Consider the following 20,639-nt stretch of genomic DNA (forward strand, 5'->3'; position numbering starts at 1 on the left):
GGGAGGGGGGACGGCGGGCGGAGAGGGACAAAAGGCGTCGGATTGCGCGAGCCGACCCCGCGGAAGCGCGCGAAGCTCCGCCCCCTTTCGGCGCCGCGCCCTTTTCTCCAGAACGTTCGGCGCTGCGGGCGGGCGCGCGTCTGCGTTGTGCTGTGTGGGAGCGGCGCGTGTACCACAGCCTCGAGCTTGACGTACAGCATGGCGCGTTTATTGGCGGTAAGGGGAAGCCCCGAGAAGATGATAGGCGGCAGGCAGGCAGGCAGGCTGCCCCGCCACCACCAGCACGGCACCCCGGGCTGCCCTTCTGTGGCGGCTGTGGGACGGGGTGTGGCGGGCCCTCAGCCTCCTGCCCCGGTCTGCGTTGTGAGCAGCGAGTTACAACCAGCATTGTGAGATGGTGCTTGTGTTGTCGCAAAGCTTTGCTAAGCCCCTGCCCGGAGTTGTGTTTCGGTGCCTAATCTCATGCAGGTGTGCCACTGCTTCCTGTGGTGTTTTCTGGGTGTGCAAAGCTTCCGTGCCATCTTCACCTGCAAGCAAAAGGGAATGACGTGGAAATTCACTCTGTATGGGGAAAAAAAGGAAAAAAAAAAGAAGCCAACGGCTGAACTGAATTCAGCTCCCAACAGCTGTGGCTGCACGGTGAGGTTTTCCCCCCTGCACGGAGCGTTTTGCTTTTCACACCGTGTCCCTGCCCTGTGCCTGCTGTCTGTGTCCCCACGTCCCGGCCCCGCAGCTGTGAGGCAGGGTGACGGCAGCCATCCGGAGCTGCGGCACAGCAGGGCAGTGTGTGGGTGCTTTCATGTTCTGCCAGAGCTTAAAGAAGGGGTTCCATTCAGGCCTTTATTCTGGGAAGCTTTGTGGCTGTGCAGTCAGATACTTACAGGGCTGTTTCGCTTGGTTTTTTGAAGCACTGAAAAGAAAGAGAGAGTCCTGTCACCGTTCGTGTTTTCTGCCCGTGGAAGTGTTACTACTGAGCTCTTGCACACGTGTAACTCACTCCCTTAAAATACCTGATATTTGATTTATATGCTAGTAATTCTCAAGGAGGTGATACTACACAATGGCTCTCTAACACTGGAAGACAGCACTACAAGGCAGCATGGAAGAGGTAGAAAACAAAAGGACATTGAAGCACTCTGTTTTTCTTAAGAAACTGAGTCTTTCCATACCTTAAATATTTTCTCTTTTTGAGCCACGATTCCAAAAAGCACAGTGAGTGCAACCACCACAACAGCAGCAATAACAGCTTCCTTGGGGAAAACAAGTTTTTTATCTGTGAAGAGGGAGAGGAGGCTGACTGTCTGATAGATTGGTGTCGTCACATTGTAAAGTCATTTCACAGAGCTGGAGGGAGGCACGTTTCTGTTTTGGTGAGTGGAAAGAGGAATTGAAACTGGCTCCCATAGCCCTGCTTTCAGGACACCCATAGGAGTGGTGGGCAGTGGTTCCCTGATTCTGATGGTTCACTGAGACATGGGCACCCAGCCCAGCTCCCTGTAGCCCATGGAGGCACCGTCATTTCTGGAGGACAGCACAGCACCATTGCCTTAAGCAGCTTTTTTTTTTTAGCATGGCAGAACAATGTGGTTAGAATAAGAAGCTTCAAGTGAGACCTAAGGTGCTTTAAAGCACACTTGGATGTGCCTTGTCATCATGGGAAGTGAGAAAGCGGGATGAGTCCACATCAGGTCACAGTTGCCAAATGCTTTTGAATAACAGGTAAAGCAGGAAGGGCCTTCTCTGGTGCTGTGCAGGCAGGCACGGGTGCAGAGAGCTCCTTGCTGCTCTCAGAAGTTCATGTGGGGAATTTCCATGATGTAAACCCACTTACAGTGGGTTGCTACCATTGTAAAAGTGAACGCAGAGCTGGCTGTACAACTTAATGTTTAGTAGTAGCTTTGTTACCTTCAACTATCAGGTGGAAATCCTTACTGCTGTCTCCACAGGAAGATTTCACCTCACAAGTGTAGGTCCCGTTGTCAGACTTCTGTACTTTCTTGATAGAGAGCTGGAAGGTCTCACTGGTCTGGTACACCTGGTAGTGGTCTTGTAGGGTTAGGATGGTGTTGTTCTTGTACCACGTTGTTTGGCCTTGAGGGTTGGACTTGGCATTGCAGGTCAGAGTGACATCTTTGCCTTCTTCAATATAGATGGACTCATCTTCACCCACGGAGGGAGGAACTATTCAGAGTAAGAGCAGTTAAAGAGATCATTCATGTAAGTAAGTAGGTTCCCTTTTCACATCAACTGTGACACCATTTGTAGGGAACCTGATTTAGTAGGGGAGTTAGACTTTGATGATCCCCTGAGGTTCCTTCCAGCCCCTACAGTTCTGTGATCTGAGCACACATGCTGTCCTGTGCCCCATGGTGGTCAGCAGGGCAGTGGCGACAGTTACTCCTGTGACTTTCCTGCCCCAACTTGTATCCTTGAGAAAGAGTCTAGGTGGAGGCAGGGATGTAGCCAGAAAATCTTAGTTAAAGGGCCCACCCACTGCCTGTAAAAGAGGCATTAGAACAGGCTATAAGCACCACTGTAGAAAGGGAGTGACTTATCACGTGAGCTATCTCCTCCTCAGCACATTTTTTCCCGGTGAATACAGTGCACAAGGGTACAAAAAACGTCCTGCCCTCAGCTGAGCACATGGGGTGGGACAAAGCCCACCCAGCCATCCCTCACTGATAGCAGCACTCACAGCGGACGTCCAGGACCACCGAGACCTGCACGGACTGGTCCCGTACCAGCCTGCACGTGAAGGCAACGCCATTGTCAGACTCAGAGACTGGAGAGATGCAGATGTTGCTGATGTTCACTTTATTCCCATCTTTCAGATCCACACGGCCATCTCCTCGGTACCAGAGCAGCTCCTCGGCTTGGCTGCTGTTCTGTGCTAGGCAGGACAGGGAGGCGAGGGACCCGGATGATATGGTCAGAGTGAAGTCATCGTTGTGGTTATTGACAGACAGTTCTACACCTGCAAAAGAAGAAGAATGAGGGTATTTAGGCATCCTGACCTGCACCCTTCCCACAAATGCCCATGATTTCCTGACCTTGGAGGAAACAATGAGAGCGTTAGGCTTCAACATAACACTCCTCTTTCAGGTGGGACTTTAGTTTCTAAAATAGGAAGCATCTTCATCACAAACTTCCCTTCATGGTTACTTAAAATCAAAATGAAAGTTTTGCAACTGACTACATGAATTCCAAAGCCTGACCTATGATAGATAACAAAGCATCTGAAAACCATGTGGTGGCACTGGTAATGTAACACGCAGTGAGAGAACACCCTGCCAGCAGTGCCCACCCTCCTACTGTTGTAGCATATCTGTGCCAAGAGTTTTTGTGCCCACAGTTTGGTGTTCTGCTTTTTGGCTGGAGCTGAACGTTGTATTAAGCTGTTCATCAGCTCCTCTGCTGCGGCCAGAAGGTTGGTGAGTCACAGTTAATCTAACGTAGAGCCTCAGGATGGATTAAATGGGAAAACAATATGGGAAATAAATTTTTCTGTCAAGCTGGAACTCTCTAATTTAGCCGATGTCATGAATGAATGAGCTGAAAAATACATCTCAGAATAAAAGGCAGCGTGGTCCTGTGAGTACAACAGCCAAGAGCACCCTGTCTCTCCCTTGGTATTCCCAGGCCAAGTGCATTGCAGTTCTCACTTTGTGGAGCAGCTGTGAACATGGTGGCCTCATCATTCCTGTGCAGCTGACTGAAATGCTGAAGCTTCCCCATTCCCTGCTTGGCTGCTCTCAGAATCAGAGGCCAGTTTTTAGACAGTCCTCCGGGAGTGATCTCCAGAGCATATGAAAACAGGGTTCTGCCATTACCTATCACCCCAGGCAGGACCCAACCCCAGCCAGTTTCACCTGCCAGCACGATGAAGTTTGGACAAACAACGCTGCATTTTTCCATTACTTACCTGTGGCTACGTGTACCAAAAAGCAAAGCACGAGGATGTGCACTTGGCAGGAGGCTGTGAGTCTGCTTCTCTGTGCCATCATGGGGAGCGCAGCTGGTGCCTGCCAAAGAGAGGCAGGGTCACTGCACTGACTGCAGCTGTTGGGAGCCTTTGGTGGCGTTGGGTGAGGATCACCAGGGCATAAACTGAGCCAATGTCTTGCTTTTCTCAAGGGGATATTTTTGTATTTAATTTCTGCTGCCTGAGATCATTGTCTCTCACTCTCTGTCCATCCCTGACTTACCTTGGGAAGAGTCTCAGAGAGGTGGCTTCTGAAAAGAAATGTGCAGCGCTTCCTCTCCTTATTTATAAGCTCTGATTTTTAATGTTTTATGGTAGCTCCGTAAGAAGTGAGTCCATAAAATGGGTTCAAGGCCACATTTAATTCCTGCATTTCTGAGCTCCCAGAACACTGAAGAAAAGTATTTGCTGGGCTCTGCTGGCTGTTTTATGAGTCTTGACAAGACAATGAATAACCAAGGAGAAAGTTCCTGCATCAGCCATAAAGACTTCCTGCCAAAAATAACACTTTTTCCCTTTCAGCTTTCTGGCTGTTCACAACACTGTTTCAAACCATAGGAATTGTGATTCTGTGAAGCTTATCCTAATTATTCTCTAAGAGGGCTCCAGCTGCCCCTTCCTGCCCCATGTCCTGCTGCTGGGTCCTTCTTTGGCTGCGGAAAGAGAAAATGCTCCAGTTCAGACTTTGGACTGCATGCTGGCTGAGCAGGGAGCAGAGACATGCCCTGTAATGCTGAGTACCCTCAGGGTACATTGTGCTTAGCTCAGGTCACTGCTCTGCAATGATCCTTCACGTGAAGAAGGAAGTTTACAGTAAGTGAGAATGTAAAGAGTGAAAGAGTGAAGTTTGGGGGTGTATTTTCAGTCAATAAACAAGAAGAAGGGGAAAAGACCATCAGGTAACAGGGAGCTTTGTCGTGACACAGGACACAGCATTGAATGGGACCTGGAGAAAATTCTGTGCCAGGTTTGCCCCAGGTGTGTGTGATGGGCAGAAGGATGAGCTCGGGTTCATGGGGTTTGTGGCCATTAAATGACGGCAGAGGCAGTGGTGTTTTGCAATGGGATTTGAGATGTGCTGAAAGAAGGGAGATTAGAAAAGCAAGGTTTTAACTTGGCCAGAGATACGGGAAGGCAACAATTTAAAACTGATAAGGAATTACTTTCGCAATGACTTTTTACATATATATTTTTATATAGGGCTTAATTATCTTGTGGGTGTCTTAATTACCACCATGGTCTGGAGTTTTGTGGGTTGCATTATCCACCTTCTCATTATATTTAGGAGGGACATAAACTTCGTTCCAGAATGCAAAGCAGCCACCAATGAGTCAGACTGGGAGGGAGGGTCCCCTTCAGAGAGGCAGGAGCCCCGTGACTGTCTTGCAAGGAGCCAGCTCTGCTTTGTGCTGTTTGTGTCAAGCAGTGTCAGGGGAGGGTTCCATGGGCATGGGCTGGAATTATCCACCGGCTCCTCCTCGCATCCTTATGGCAACAGTACACCAACAAACCCCAAATAAGGCTGTTGTTACCTATGACTCTGAACAGCCCCAAAGGGAGTAAATTAATAAACGCCAGTCTTTTCGGGTGTAACACAAGCCTCAGAAACCTGAGAAGAAATGATTTAGAACGTGAAAGAGACTGTTGGCTGCGTTACCCTCCAGCTCACAGTCAGGGCAGTGCGTGTCCCAGTCTGTCCTCAGTGCCTCCAGAGGCAGAGCACTGCTCAGAACCCCCTGGGCTGTCAATGGCGGAGGGTTGCTCTTGCAATCCGGGGCATCCCAGGATGCACACAGATGTGTGTGAGTTGGGATTGCCTCTCTGGGTTGGCTGGCAGTGACTGTAAGTGGCTGCAATCCAGAAAACGCCTGTGCTGGTCCCCGAGGCTCTGCCCCAGGCTGCTCGTTGTGGTTCTCCTCTCCTAATCCCTTTTTAATACGCGGTGCCACATGTTTTGCAACTTCCATTGTTTAGGAACACCCAAACCCAGCTCCGAGCAGGGCTGCAGGGAGTGCTGCTTGGGCACCCTCTGCTCTGCGCTGCCTCCCACAAATCCCATTTTCCCCAAGTATGATGACTGGAGATGTGCCCTGCTTTTGCAATCAGATTCAGCCCAAACCCCACATACTTTCCACTATTGGCACAGAAGAATCTCAAGTTTTGTTTTGTTTTGTTTTGTTTTAATATATAATTTTGCTCATCATCGTATTTCCTGATCATCCTTAAATAAAAGGTCACTGAATGCAGAGGAAAGATTGACAAGTTTTAGCCCTGGGGAAAAAAACAAGGAGAAGAGCCAGTGCCTGTGTGAAGGTTGGAGGGCGGCGGGGGCCACCTACTGGCTGCAGGGCGGTGCCATCGTGCTGTGCCTCTGTCATAGCTTTAAGCAGTTCCTTTCAATCATTTTTTTCAGGATCGTTTCAACTCTGTCTCCTTGAAGTGAGTGCAAGAAACAGAGCTGTGTCCCAGGAGTGCAAGTCTAAGCTGTACTGCAGAGCAGCGAAGCGCTGGCCCATGGATCCTGTGCTGTGATGAGAGCACCCAGAGACTGCACAAATTCTCAGGTTTGTGCACAAAGGTTCTGACAAATCACTGCTGTGCTCGTTGCTGTCTGTCACCAGCCTCATCCCTGATGCTTTGGGTCATGGTCAGTGCTGCAGGTGCCCACAGCCACCAACCTGACTGAGAAAACTAAGGGCAGAACCTGGTGTGGTTGTTTCTGTCCTGCTCTGTGAAATATGGTCCCAAAGAAAAGCACATGGGAAAAGAACTTGGTGTTAAATGAACAGTACAGGTATCTGCAGGAGATAGATGTGAGGTTTCTGTTTTAAATTCCACTTAAATTAGGAAAAATGTGTTCTCAGAGCAGTGATGCAGTGGCACAACTGCCCAGGGAGGTGGGGGAGTCCCCATCCCTGGAGGTGTTCAGGAACCATGGGGATGTGGCACTGAGGGCTGTGGTCAGTGGGCATTATGGGGTGGGTTGGGGTTGGGCTTGGGGATCTGAGAGCTCGTTTTCAACCTGAATGATTCTGTGATTCTGAATGTTGGTTCTTGTATCTTCCCAGCAAGGGGTCCCGTTCACTAACTTTCCACTTTCACACATAGTAGCACTCAGGCAGATGAATAATAACAATCCTTCGTTTGTCTATCCTCTGCTCATGAAACTCCATTTTCAACCCAATGGGAGCAACTCCAAGGCAGCCTCCTGCCCAGCAGACGGTGGTAGCAGAGATTATCCACAAAGTCCCCATAACTTTGTTGTTTTTCTGAACAGAAACAAGCTGCCAGTGATGGGCTGAAATTCAAGGGATTTTTGCTTCCTATGGGAAACCAGATTGACTGGGGTTGGTGCCAAGTTGGGTGCCTGTTTCTTGCTGGATTTAGAAGCTCCCTCATGGCCAGTGCAGGAAGTTCCCTGGTGTAATTCCCTGATCTGCTTCTTTTTCAAGACACTGCTGTGCTGTTGTACCCTTCAGCCTGGACCTAAGGTATTTTTGTCTGCCTAGGAACTACCATCACCAATGGGACTTCTTGGAAGTGCACTGCTGGAAAACCAAGTGCTGATTTGATCCTGTGAACACCTCCCAAACAACATCAGCAGTTTAAACTTCCCCACTGTGGAGCTGTCCCTCGTTCCCTCTGTGAGCAATCTGCCAAGACCAGGCTGCCCCATCCTGCCTGATGGGGAACCACTCGGGAGGAAAACGTGCACTCCTGCAAAAGGCACAGCCCCCATGGAGGAGCAGGAGGCGTTGTGCAGGTCAGTCCCTAACCTGCAGTCTCACCCTGCCTGCAGGCAGAGCTCTCAGGCTGGCTGGTGGGAGCGAGGGAGCTTTATTTATGCTGGCTGATGAGAAAATGACGGGATGAGTCAGGCCTCTGCCACATGCTGCTTTTACAGTTGGTTTGTTGAAATTCCAGACAACTGGGCCTTTTTCGGCTAAAAAGGGAAATTATAGTTATGCTGTGTAAATCCAAAGCTATTTATTTGTAGACTGAGGATGTAACTTACGTAACTGGGACCACTTCTGAGATTGCCAAGTTCCACATTGATGTTCCTTCTCCCTTTCAGTTTAAAATACCCTGATGACCCAGGTCTTTCAGGATCAACCCTGAGAAGGAGGAGCTGATTTGCTCTTCTTTTCCTCAGGGCCCTTTGGATGCTGTGCATGCTCTGATCTGTGGAGCAGCAGATGGCAAAGATCTGCACAAGGGATGGATGTCCCACAAAGGTTGCAGGTTTATGGGCCACTCAGCTCGTGTCTCCAACAGGAAACGCTGGAGCTGGGAAGCAGATGTGTATGGGAGATAGCACTGAGGATTTAAACAGGGATTGCTGAGACCTGGTGTTGGAGGTGACCCCTTTTTTTATATGGGCTGCAGTGTGTTTTTTGCAAAGTTCTTCTCGTTATTCCTGATCATTTCACCTGCCTAAAAAAAAAAAAAAAAAAAAAAAAAAAAGCAGCAAAGATCTGATCAGAGGAACCCCCAAATATTATTTATCTGTCTCTTCAGACACTGTCCTGCAGCGGCACCCAGCACGGCTGTGCTTCACATCTAACTGCACTGAGATGCCCTCAGTGCTCCGGGGCCGGGCGGTTCCCCGCAATAAGCCGGGCCCCGGGGCGATACTCAGCCCCCTGCGCCTGTCGGTCCCCAGACCACGCCTGTTCGCTGCTCCCCTGCCTCGCCTTTCCCTTTCGGGTAGGACAGCGCTGCAGCCCCGCCGTTCCGTCCCGCGGCGAGACGCGCTCCGCACGAGGCCGGGAGCGGCGCGGCCAACAGGGGGCGCCACAGCGCGCCGCGTCGCCCCGCCCCCCGTGACGCAGCGCCGCCCTCCGCTCCCCATTGGCCGCTCTCCGTCTCGCCCCGGCCGCTTCACCCTCGGGCCGGCGCTCATTGGCGGGCGGCCTGAGCATCGCGCCCGCCCCCTCCCGGTGCCCGGCGGCTCCGCGGCGCGGCGGGGCCGGGGCGTGCGGCGGGGTCATGGCGAGCGCGGCGCGGGGGCCGCGTGGGTTGGTGCCGCTCTGCGCGCTGCTGGCGCTGCTGGGCCCGGCGCGCGGCACGCACATCAAGAAGGCGGAGGCGGCGGAGCCCGGCGAGGCGCTGCGGTACCTGCACGCGGCCGAGCTGGGCGAGGCGCTGCGGGAGCTGGCGGCCTCGGCCCCGCCGGGCCTCGCGCGGCTCTTCAGCATCGGCGAATCGGTGGAGGGGCGGCCGCTGTGGGTGCTGCGACTGACGGCGGGGCTGGAAGCGTCCCGGGCCGGCGAGGAGCCCGGCGGGCCGCCCATACCCGGGCGGCCGCAGGTGAAGCTGGTGGGCAACATGCACGGCGACGAGCCCCTGGCGCGGCCGCTGCTGCTGCGGCTGGCCCGGGAGTTGGTGCGGGGCTGGGCCGGCGGCGACGCGCGGATCGGCCGCCTGCTGAACACCACCGACCTCTACCTGCTGCCCAGCCTCAACCCCGACGGCTTCGAGCACGCCCAGGAGGGAGACTGCGGCGGCGGCGGGGCGGGCGGCCGGGAGAACAGCCGCGGCCGGGACCTCAACCGCAGCTTCCCCGACCAATTCGAGGCCTCCGAGCCCGACCTGGGCCCCGTGCCCGAGGTGCGAGCCCTCATCGCCTGGATGCGGCGCAACAAGTGAGTGCGGGGCGGCCCTGCGCCGTCCGGGCTGCTTTCCTACCAGCGCCCGACCTCCGGCGCTGCCCACGGCGGAGGCACGGGCCGCTCTCTGCTCTCTCCCGTTCAGCTTTGGGGAGCAAGGTTTAGGTGGAGGGGCTCTCCTTGTTAACGCCCGGTATGTGGCTGCCCACCGGGAGCCGTGCTTGGGGAGGCCCTGCAGGCTGCACCGGGACTGGTGTGTCCTGCTCAGACGGCTCAGTTATCCAGGAGCCCTCCTGGTTTGGTACAGTTCAGATTTAGCTGCAAGAGAAACCTTTGCGTGTTCTTAATATCATTTTGGAAATTACTTTTTGCTTTCTGTTTGTTAATTTAATGGTTTTGCAAAGGTGAGGTGAGATTTTCATTGAAAACAGGCTGGAATAGAAAGAATGCCATCCTTTGTGCACCCGCTGGGCTGCTGCGCTCGCTGCACCAACGTAGTGCTGGTACAGGAGGGGACGGGTAAACAGAACTGCTTGGCTTAAATAATAAAACAAACAAAAAAAATAGATAGCGGGTGTAACCCAGTTCACGTGTGCTGTATGAAGCAAGGACAGAGGTATTGGTTGCATTACCTCTGCTCAGGAACAGCAACGTGCTGAACTTCAGTTCTCCTTCTGGTGGAAGCGGCTGTTGCTGGCTTCTTATTCACGGTGTTCCAACATGACTCTTAATTCTTTTCTTCTCCTTCCCAACTCCAGGTTTCTGCTCTCTGGCAACCTGCACGGTGGCTCAGTGGTTGCAAGCTATCCCTATGATGACTCGCCCACACATAAGCCCACAGGAGTCTACAGTAAATCAGCTGATGATGAAGTGTTCAAATATTTGGCAAAAGCTTATGCATCACATCACCCCGTAATGAGGACTGGCAAGCCAAATTGCCCTGGTGAGGAGGGAGAGACCTTCCCAGAGGGCATCACCAATGGTGCCCAGTGGTACGATGTGGAAGGTAAGCTGTGCTGCTGAGCCACTCTCACTGCTACTTTGGGTCACGTGATGGTGTATAGAAATGATTTCGTGGTCCTGCTGAGAAACAGTAGTGATGACCATCAAGGGAAGCATGGTAGGTAAGCAATGTTTTTAGCCTGGGACGTGTTCTAGCAGCTTGAAATGGCTTCGTGGTCACACTGGCAAGTGTTTGGTGAATCTCAGCTTGGGAGATGCTTGTAAGGAACAGATCACAGCACACTGGAGGGCTCTTCTGCCCTCATTAGTAGCCAGAGGGTTATCCTACACACTGGAGGCTTCATCTGCCAAAGGGACTATCATAAGGTCTTGAGACAGTTACCAAGTTTTAATGATGGTATGGGAAGGTAAACTTGTGTTAATGTACTGAAAACACAAGCAACTCTGATCTGAAACCAGTGCCAGTGTTCTGCGAGGGTTTTTAAACCTCTAAACTTGTAGGTTTGTAAATGGTTATAAGGTGGCCAGATGTAAAGATGTAGAATGATGTAAGTGCACGCACGGTGTGAGCTAACCTAGCTGCTCTCTCTGAGGTGGGGTGGTTTGGCCACGCAGTGGGCTGTGCTGTGTGCATCACTTCTGCTCTGCTGAGACTTAAATGTCAGTTTGTGATGAGGTGCTTTTGTGGAAGGGAGTCTGTGAGTAGCGGGAAGAGAAATCTTGGCTGTGCCCTTAGAAAGAATTACAGCATTTCCACACTCCCTCTGCGGAAGTTGTACAACCACAGGCTCACCAGGCAGCACGGTGACTTCTGTGGTGAGGACAAAGCACCAATCTGGAAGAACTGGCCTGAAGAAGTTGCACTGCTTTGCTGTGTCTGGACTGCTCTGCTTTCCCTCGCACTGGGGCTGAGGCAGAAGGCAGGAAAGTCATGAAATCAGGCATAGCAGATCCCAAATAGCTTAACAAATTCTGAATGTACAGTGTCTTTCCAAAACATGGATTTCAGAGCTGAATCATATGCTAACCCGATGTCCACGTTTCTGGGGAAGCAAGGAGGGTGATCCATTATTAGACCTGATTACATCACCGCCGTGCTGGAGAAGGAAGTCCTTATTTCAGCGGTTGGATGGATCGTTCCTGAGGATTTCACTGGTCTGATAAGTTGCAGTGTTCAAACAAGATGTGGCTCTGCCATGTTTGCTAACAGCCGTCTCCTCTCCTCCACCCTGCCCAGCACAGCACTGGTATTTACTGGCCTCAAGGTTCACTCTGGGAAGCAGAAAGTTCAGCACAAGGAAGGTTTGTGTAATCTCGTGCATCTGCTCGTGACGGAACAGGATATCCTGGATGATCTGTGCTGCCTTGTTCTCGTGGTGGTTGTTATCAGCAACCGTTGAGATCAATAGGTTTCTTTGCTGCAGCTCCAGGGCTTTTGGCTTCTTCCTCAACTGGGATGGGTGTGCTCTGGAGGGAAGCTGCTTTGAACTTTCAGTTTCCCTGCTCCTGGAGCAAGAAATGCTCCTCACCGCAGCGTTAACTTCATCCTCCTGCTGGGACAGGGAATGCCCCACCAGTGCCAGCCAGCCCATAGAAGGTTTGCTAGCAGCTGTTGCACAGGTGTGAACCTTTTGAGCTGCCTTTGTGTTGGAAGCTACTGAAGCTGGGGTTTGCCTGCTTTCTTCATGTAGGAAATGGCAAGGTGTGAGCTAGACCGCAGCGCTGTGGTTTATAACCTAATAGCCTCCAACTTTCAGCCTCTGCGGAAACAAACCCTTGAGCTGTGACAAGCCACAGCCTCGGGCTCTGTGCTAATGGCTGCAGGCAGTGATTATAAGCAGTGTGCTAACAACACCAGCTCAGAATGAAGTGCTGCTAGACTGGCAGCTGTGCCATCTCAGCCATGCCATAACTTCCATCTGATTGCTGATCAGGAGGGTGGTGGCAGCCCTTGGAGCACATCCCGCACTGATGTATTAACCCACCATTGAGGGAAGAGTGCACATGAGCTAACAGATAACACGGGGGCAGCCTGTGCATTTTGAAGTTGTGTCAGGTTTCAGTATTGCTTTGTGGTTTTGGGTGTTAACGCTGATTTTCAGTAGTGGATGGAGAGTCAGTGGTATGCTGCTGTACTCAGACCAAGAGGCTTTTCCCAGTAACTGCAGAACTGGAATGCACGGGGGAAGGAGGATGGGAGCTCCGTGGCTGGGCTGAGCTCTGGTGAGAAGCATATGACATGCCTGAGGTGCAGAGCAAGTGCTCGTGGCCTGCAGAGCAGGTTGTGCTGGGAAAGGCTGCAGCCTCCAAGTGAACTCAAGCCAGGAAAAACAAAGAATTGAGAACAAAATGTTTCAACAGGTGGAAATTTTCCTACCACGTTTTATTGTGTGAAATCAAACATGCTGGAAAGCCAATTGCTGTGGGATTCTTTGTCCTGGAGCTACCAGTTGGGTTTCCGTTGGTGCCAGACCCCATTAACTTTGTTTTCAGTATCCTCTTATGTGTATCAAGCTAAGGTGGCAAGCACAAACCATCCGAGTAATTCTTAAGGTCAAGCGTGAGCAGAGTATGGCTCCTTGCCATGCGGCTCAATGTGGCTGCTGCGTTCCAGCTGCTATAGATAAGCATGTCTGGCACTGCTCGGGCTATCTCTGCTGTACATGTGCTCAGTCTTCCTTCCCTTGTAACCACGAGGGCTTTTAACTACTGAATGGCCAGTTCAGATCAAGAAAATAATTGGAAATTTGGGCTGTTTTATGATGCGGCTGAGTGCAGTCTGGGTCGAGAAGGGCAGCTGTCCTGGGGAGTCCATGAACGTGAGGAACTTTTGTCTCTGGGATGGTTGTGTTTGCCTTTAGGTGGTAAAGGCCCTGACTCAGAAATGGAATTAATTGTGACATTGAATGGGGTGTTTTATATGCTGCCTTAGGAGGCTTTTTCTTTATTTGTAGCCTCTCTCTAGAAGATGCTTTTCTCGCTGCTTTCAACCTGTGCTGTGAAGGTGCTGGAGGTGCCTACCAGGTGTTGGGGCAGGGAGAGGTTTGGTGTGGCTTAGGTGTGTGTTTGGCAACTTCTGAGCAGCTTGTGGTGACATTGAACTCGGAGCAGTTGAAAGGAGCCCTGACAGCAGCAGCTGCTTGTGAGATCCCTGCTGTGGCCTCTGCTTCCTGGGCATGTCCAAAGGCAACTGCACAGTGTGAGCTCTGATGGAAGGTTTCACCCATGGCTTCCTGGGTTATGCAGTTAGCTGTCATTGTGTTTACATACGAGTCTTTAATGTAAATTTTTATTTATTTATTTTTTCCTCGAGAAAACTGTTGGCTTGGTTAGAGGCTCTGATGTCTCTTTTCACACCTAACGTGAGCGGTGCAGTGCACGTGAAGGTGCTGCTCTGCTCCTCAGGGCCCTGGAAGGCTGCTGGGCTGGATTGTGAGCTGCTGGAGCTGGAGGCTGAAACCTCACCTCCTCTGAGTTTTAATGACTGCAGACTAATGGACCAAAACATTCCTCTGCTTTTTTGGGGCTGCTGCTGGTCTCACGCTGTGAGGCAATCAGCCCTGTCCACAGAGGAAGCAACTTATGCAGTGTATTTAATCATGTTTCTTGCCTTGTGCCATCTGTTCTCCCTGCAGAGCAGACAGGAACCTTTCTCTGCTGTGACTGAGCTGCAGGTCTCCATCTCCTAATGTCTGCTCCGCTGAGAGCTGAAATTAGAGAGCTTTCTTCATCATGCAGTTTGAAAATTGAGTCTTTCCAAGCTGGCCTAAAAGGCTTCTCTGGCATCTGGTGCATTTATGGTGTTGGGAGCTCCGGGCATGACTCGAGCGCTGCATTCTGCCGCCTGCCTGCCTGGTGTGGAGCTTGGCAGGGAGCAGAAGCATGCTGTAGGGCTCCTGTGCTGCGAGAGCTCTGAGCCTGCTGCCTGAAGGGGAGCCCTGATGCTGAAGGGATGGTCCAGAGCAGGGGGAGGATTCTGCTGGGCAGGGCTGCTTCTCTGTTGGAAAGCAGGGGGTCAGCTCCAGCCATTCTGGTACAGGTCTGTACACCTGCATATCTCCTGCCTACCCCTGAGAGGCCGTGCAGATGGTATATGGAAAAATGCGATTCCACATGCTGTAAAAATAACTGCTGCTCTGCAATGGGTCTGTGAGAAAGCCAAGTATGTTCAGCACATACAATCCAAATTTTCAAGCATGCAGTGGACTATTTCTTGAAGAGACTCTCACCAAAATCCATGTACCACGCTCCAATTTAGTCCGTTACTGCTCTATTATGGGTGAGCATCTGTCCTAAATTTACTTGAATGGCAGATGAAGCACTAAATATGCTTCTTAATGGCTCTGGTTTACATATGGATGTTTTCAAATGCATTAGTATCCCACTATGAACAGATGGTTCCAGGCTGGCAAATCGTTCCGCTCTGCGCAGAGTTTATATCCTGCTGTGGGCTGCTTTTCTGAGCCTGGTAACAGGAGCTGTGTAAAACCAGAGTCACAGGCCTGGCACCTCCAACCTCCTGAGCTGAGCTTTACAGGTGGGTTGTTTTTTTTTTTTTTTTGGTATTTTTTTTTAGGTCCTCAAACACTTTTTTGGGCCAGAAAAGCCTCTTTTCTGTTTTAATCTCAGCCTGTGCACAAGCTGCAGTGCTCTCTGTCTAGTGGGAAGTGCTATTTGATTTGCTACAAGGGCTGCCTGTTCCCTTGGTAGCAGGTTCCCAGGAGAACCAGGAAGAACTGGGACATCTCTGATCCAGCCCCATCCATCCTGTCTTCCCAGAGGTCTGTGCTGTCAGTCCGTCTGTTTCACCAGGCTGCCATGAGGCTCTTTGATTCAGGACAGCTGTCCCTGTTTTGGACAGTGAGTGCTCACAGTTGCCATGCTCACTGGAAGACTGCTGTGCTTGGGGGAGCAGTGCTGATGCCTTTCCAGGCCATGCCTTGTCACAGCCTCTGCCAGTGCCAGTCTGTGTCTTTGCACTGTGGCTACTCATCCTTTCCAGCTAGTTAGTCATCCAGCACATACTTCTTAGACTTACCTGCTGGGATCCTGCTGTTTGACAGGCTTGTGGTGTTTGGGGGTCATAGTGCTTACTACTGAAAGCTCCCATGAGTGTTCAGAGCATTGTGTTTACAGCCCTGAGCCAAGAACTCAGGTCTCACTGGTACATCATTCGTTCCTGTTTGAGAAACAGATTTGCATGTTGAAGGTTGATCTTAACTTCAGCAAATGGGATCAGGGTGCTTGCTAGAACAAGGTGACCTTTTTTCACTCGTAGCAGTGCCTGTGGTTTCTCTGAAAGGAAAGAATGAACAGATAAGCTTAATGCTGGGAAACAGCTCTTGCACGCTCCTGTTTTCCGGTGCTCATGGGCTGGTTGGTTTCACACCAAACTCTTGAACTTCCCCAAGTTGGCACTCTGGTGCATTTTTTTGTGTCAAGCCTGACGCTTGTTTTGGATGAAACTATTTCTCCTATAGGCAGACCTTACAAGTCCAAGGCTAGCTTGCAGCTTGCAGCAGCAGCATTCCAGCTCTGTGTGCCTGCCATGCTGTCTGGGCTCTGTAGCATCTGGCAGAGAGCTTCCCAGTGATATGAACCCAGAGGTGTTGCTAAGTGCTGTAAGTTCAGCTGACAGAGCAGCAAGGCCAAAGGGACTGCCTGCAGCTTAATGCCCAGTGTGCTCATTACTGGGAGAAGAGAGCTCTGTCTCCCCCAGCACAGGCTTTCACATGATCCCATCTGACTTTTCTGCTGAGTTCATCCTGGTGAGATGCCATAGGGGGCTGAAGGACGGAGAGGAGTGTGCATCTTGTGGAGGGATGTCTGTATTGTTCTTGTGACACATCTCTGCCTTGTTTCCTCAGGAGGGATGCAGGATTACAACTACGTGTGGGCTGACTGCTTTGAGATTACACTGGAGCTGTCCTGCTGCAAATACCCAATGACCTCTGAACTCCAGCAGGAGTGGGAGAACAATCGTGAATCCCTCCTTTCTTTCATTGAGAAGGTAGTGTGAGCTGGTGTGGGGACAACACCTGAGAAACCCCTGTGCCCCTGCTGGGCTGGGAGCACTGCATCAGCTGCTCTCGTGGGCTGCATGTGGTAACACAGCTGCTGCAGAGGCTGCGCAGAGGTTGGGGACTACAAAGCTTCTGTGCATCTCTGTGGTTCTGCCACAGTTCCCACATCCTCAGTGATACTGAGCTCCTCCGAAAGGCCTCATGGGGTACAGTGTTACACAGAAGGATTGTGAGTTGCAGATCTCACTACCCATGCATGCGCTGAGTAGGGGACAATTTAGCTTGAGGAGGGAGGCAGCTGTCTTCTGTCCCTTGATATGGCCTGTAACCCTGCTCTGTTCATTATGTTGCGTGCCCATGTTGACAAATGGGAGGATTAGCTAGGGAGGATCAGTTTTGAGAAGCTGCTGCATGCTGAATTTCCTGTCCTTGCTCCCAGGCCATGCACTGTCTAAATCATGGGCCCTTGTTTGTCTTTGCCTGGCAGCTGTCCTGCTCTGTGCATGTGGGACAGGAGAGGGTGGTATCGCTGGTGAGGACGCTGTTGACCTGTCTTCAGCTGGAGCCTTATGTTGTTTTCCTCAGGTCCACATTGGAGTGAAAGGTTTTGTCAGGGATGCAGTCACCAAGGCTGGTTTGGAGAATGCAACCATTGTTGTTGCTGGCATTGCTCATAACATCACAGCAGGCAGATATGGTGACTACCACCGGCTGCTGGTGCCTGGGACCTACAACGTGACCGCCGTTGTGATGGGGTAATGTCTCCATGATGCTGCCTACTGCTTGTGTTACTTTACTTGATTTCTTCCCCCTGAGCATGTTGTGTATTTTAGGGGCTTGGCTGGAAGCTGCAGCAGGAAAGGTTTCCTGCAATGGATTAGAGCTGCAGCTGTGTTTGTTCACCCCTGCCCTGCTGTGGTGGGGAGCTGCTGGATGCACAGCACTTCTTCCTCCTTCATTTGCTTGTATCAACCTGCATCTTACTTATGGGCAAAAGGAGAAAGTGCAGTAGGTCATCCCAGTAAGGGTTTGCCTCACATTTGGGGGTAAATGTGTTGCTTGCTGCTGGCTAGCCCTGTGCTGCACCTGTGGCTTCTTCCCTGGAGAGTCCATAAACAGGAACTCATGCCTCTGACACAGCAAAGGGCAGCAGCAGGGTTGGATTTGGAGGCAGGGGGATGAGCCCCATCAGCTTGTTTAGCTGGTGAATCTCTCACATAGTTATTAACATATGAGTGTGCTCTGACTGGGAAGAGGAGGATGGGAAAACCTGCAAAGGCTTTGGCCTCCATTCTGCAGAGCTCCTTGCTGAAGCCTGCTTTTTTTTTTTTTCTTACAGTTACACACCACTGACCAGAGAAAACATTGAGGTGAAGGAGGGAGATGCAACAGAAGTGGATTTCTTCTTGCAACCGACTGCGATGGCTCCCAACCTCACACAGCTCACAGCAACACCTGCTCCTGCTTCTACCATTGCCTCCACCGTGGTGCAGGCCGAAGCCCCGAGCCCAACCTCTCTCCATCAGCCCATCCAACCTGTGGACTTCCGCCACCACCACTTCTCAGATATGGAGATCTTTCTGCGGCGCTACGCCAACGAGTTCCCCAACATCACCCGGCTGTACTCCGCGGGCAAGTCGGTGGAGCTGCGGGAGCTCTACGTGATGGAGATCTCAGACAACCCTGGTGTCCACGAAGCAGGTAATGTGGGAGAGCAAAACACTTTCTTTCTTGCAAAACACAAATGCGAGTGGTAGACCTTTAGCTTTGGGAGACTATGGGCAGAGCGAAAAGGAAATGTAGAGCTGGCATCTGAAGAGAGGCTGAGCTCCTCCTCTTTAGAAAGACCAGGTGCAGTGAGTGGATGATGCTTGGGTGAGTTAAAGAGCATTCCTAGAGAAATTTACCTGAGTAGGTGGGACTCTGGGGTCAGAAAGACCAAGCACCGTCCTTGCACTAGTATTCGTCCTCTTGGTGTTGTGAGAGCAGAAGGATACGTATTAGGTAAATGCCCTCTGGCCTGGAGAAAGGTCTGAGTGATGTGCTTGTGGTGAGATGTCTCCAAGCTTTAATATAGCAGTCATGATTATCTCTTTGGCATGGCTGTGTGTCTGCAGGTGAGCCAGAGTTCAAGTATATTGGTAACATGCACGGGAATGAAGTTGTGGGGCGAGAGCTGCTGCTGAACCTCATCGAGTACCTCTGCAAGAACTTCGGCACAGATCCTGAAGTGACTGACTTGGTCCGGAGCACACGGATCCACATCATGCCATCCATGAACCCAGATGGCTATGAGAAGTCCCAGGAAGGTAATGCTGCCCGTGCTGAAACCCCTGTGAGATTTCTAGCTCTGAGAATGAGACCTGTGGTTTGTCATACCTCTGGGAAATCTGGAAGCATTCTGCTGGGGCTGAAGTGCTGTCGACACAGGGGGGATGGGAAGGGACTGGTGTGTGCAGTGGAATGAGGGGGTGGACCCACCACTGCGGGAAGTGGGTGGCTGACTGATGCCTGAAGTGGTTGGAAAGAGCTCTTATGCTTGGGCAGTGCTATATATGCTGCCCCTGTTTGGGTCCCCTTATGGTTTGTGGCTATCCCAAGGCTTATTTAAAAACAAAAAAAGACATTCCTTTTACACAGCTCATACTTGCTATGCTTTGGTCCATGCTTTTAGTAACATGTGATGTGGGAGCCAGGCAGTCTGCAGAGCACTAGTCCAAGGGTAATACAGGCTTTTATTGTGGTGTTGAAATTGGCAAAAACATTCAAGGAAGTCCTTCAAACTGCGTGGCTTTTGTAGATTGGCCCAACAAAGTTTGTCCAGAACAATTTTCTGGAAGTAGAGCTCTGCTTGTGTTTAACACAGTGCTTGTCCAGCTGGTTTGAGAAGGTCTGGGATTCTGTGGTCATGACAGCAGCTGCTGGGATTGTTCATGGTTCAGTGTCTTTCTGCCAGCTGAGGCCTGACTGGCACTGACAGGGTCCCCAGACACCTTATGCACTCCTGCTGGAGGAAGGTTGATGTCCTGTCGTTCTGGGGTGCTGGGAGCCTGCATTGTTGTGTTCCCTGCTGTTTTCCACTGATCAACAGTATGAAGCTCTTCAGCAAGAGGACACTGCCTCCACAGCAAAATGGGAAATTGCATAGGGTTCAAACCTGAACTTGTGTTTATTTTTCAGGAGACAGAGGAGGAACCGTTGGCAGAAACAACAGCAACAACTACGACCTGAACCGGAACTTCCCAGATCAGTTCTTCCAGGTGGCAGACCCTCCACAGCCTGAAACTCTGGCTGTCATGAGCTGGCTGAAGACTTACCCATTCGTGCTTTCAGCAAACCTGCACGGAGGTACATCAGCTACACCAGGCTGCTTTCTCACTGCTGAGGTTTAAGGATGGAGAATGCAGGAATATCTCTGCTGTGTTTATGGCATGGATTGAGGAACACTGCTGTGAAACAGCAGGAGCAAAAGCAGCTGGGTTCCTGTACTGGGGATGGTAGAAAAAGGGGAAACCAAATCTACTGTTACTTGGTTGGAGGTTGCGCTTCTGGTAGATGGATCAGAAGCTGAAAGCCATGTCCCCAAGCACACATGTAAGCAGTTGAAGAGGCTTCTGGGAGGAGCACAGCCACTTTTCTGAAGGAAGCACATGCACAGGATAGCAGCTGGCATGTTGCCTGTGAAGTGATGGGGCAGTTGGGATGGACTCCCCTGTCAGCAGCTGCTCAGTGGCTGGTTCTGTGAGTGTGGCGGTGCAATGGCTGTCAGAGGCTTCATAGTATTTATAAATTGAGGACAAAACGATGTAATCCTGAGGGTTCCCTGCCTCAAATCGCACGGCAGAACGATGAAATTTGCTGCAATTTAATTATCTTTTTAGAGTGATCTAAATGAAGTCTTTGCATTACAGCTTATTCCCTAGACGCTTTGTCTGCTGGCTTGGGGCTGTGGTGACTTGCAGGTGTTTCTCTGTGCTAGCATGTTTAATTCTGTAGTGCAGAAGTACAGCGTGTGGGTGAGAGGGAGCTGGCTGTTCTCCAGCAGCAGCACTGTCTGTGTCC

At 51.2% G+C, this 20,639-nt stretch overlaps 2 protein-coding genes across 3 annotated transcripts in view; one reads left to right on the plus strand and one right to left on the minus strand.

Annotated features, from left to right (window-relative positions):
• The first annotated feature begins 73 nt into the window (after positions 1–73).
• The window catches only part of CPD (carboxypeptidase D), a 31,165-nt gene continuing 10,599 nt past the window's right edge, over positions 74–20,639 (plus strand). Inside the window, exons 1-9 of one of the 2 annotated variants that reach the window (XM_031591635.2) lie at positions 74–216; positions 6,396–6,546; positions 7,492–7,745; positions 10,350–10,597; positions 16,422–16,564; positions 17,163–17,332; positions 17,917–18,278; positions 18,695–18,886; positions 19,758–19,925. In XM_031591635.2, coding sequence (XP_031447495.2) covers positions 7,720–7,745; positions 10,350–10,597; positions 16,422–16,564; positions 17,163–17,332; positions 17,917–18,278; positions 18,695–18,886; positions 19,758–19,925 — 1,309 coding nt within the window. In that variant the 5' untranslated portion in view covers positions 74–216; positions 6,396–6,546; positions 7,492–7,719. Of the gene's footprint in view, positions 217–6,395; positions 6,547–7,491; positions 7,746–8,934; positions 9,628–10,349; positions 10,598–16,421; positions 16,565–17,162; positions 17,333–17,916; positions 18,279–18,694; positions 18,887–19,757; positions 19,926–20,639 lie in introns of those variants that run through there. The other variant, XM_031591634.2, reaches the window with a different exon arrangement.
• Positions 253–4,791, minus strand: TMIGD1 (transmembrane and immunoglobulin domain containing 1). The gene is made up of 4 exons (XM_031591640.2): positions 3,923–4,791; positions 2,696–2,974; positions 1,906–2,181; positions 253–1,273 (listed from the first exon to the last, which is right to left on the minus strand). The coding sequence occupies exons 1-4, from the start codon at positions 4,002–4,004 to the stop codon at positions 1,146–1,148; spliced, it is 765 nt and encodes a 254-aa protein (XP_031447500.1). The 5' UTR covers positions 4,005–4,791; the 3' UTR covers positions 253–1,145.

Source organism: Phasianus colchicus, chromosome 21 (assembly GCF_987193195.1).
Source record: "Phasianus colchicus chromosome 21, bPhaCol1.hap1.1, whole genome shotgun sequence".
Lineage (NCBI taxonomy): Eukaryota > Metazoa > Chordata > Aves > Galliformes > Phasianidae > Phasianus > Phasianus colchicus.

What these genes read in the sequence shown, in the direction of transcription:
- TMIGD1 (XM_031591640.2), bottom strand. Translation starts at nt 4,004, where the DNA reads ATGATGGCACAGAGAAGCAGACTCACAGCCTCCTGCCAAGTGCACATC. An exon ending in TTTGGTACACGTAGCCACAG is followed by an intron (nt 2,975 to 3,922) that starts GTAAGTAATGGA and finishes CTTCTTTTGCAG; the next exon opens with GTGTAGAACTGTCTGTCAAT. An exon ending in TTTCCACCTGATAGTTGAAG is followed by an intron (nt 1,274 to 1,905) that starts GTAACAAAGCTA and finishes CCCTCTTCACAG; the next exon opens with ATAAAAAACTTGTTTTCCCC.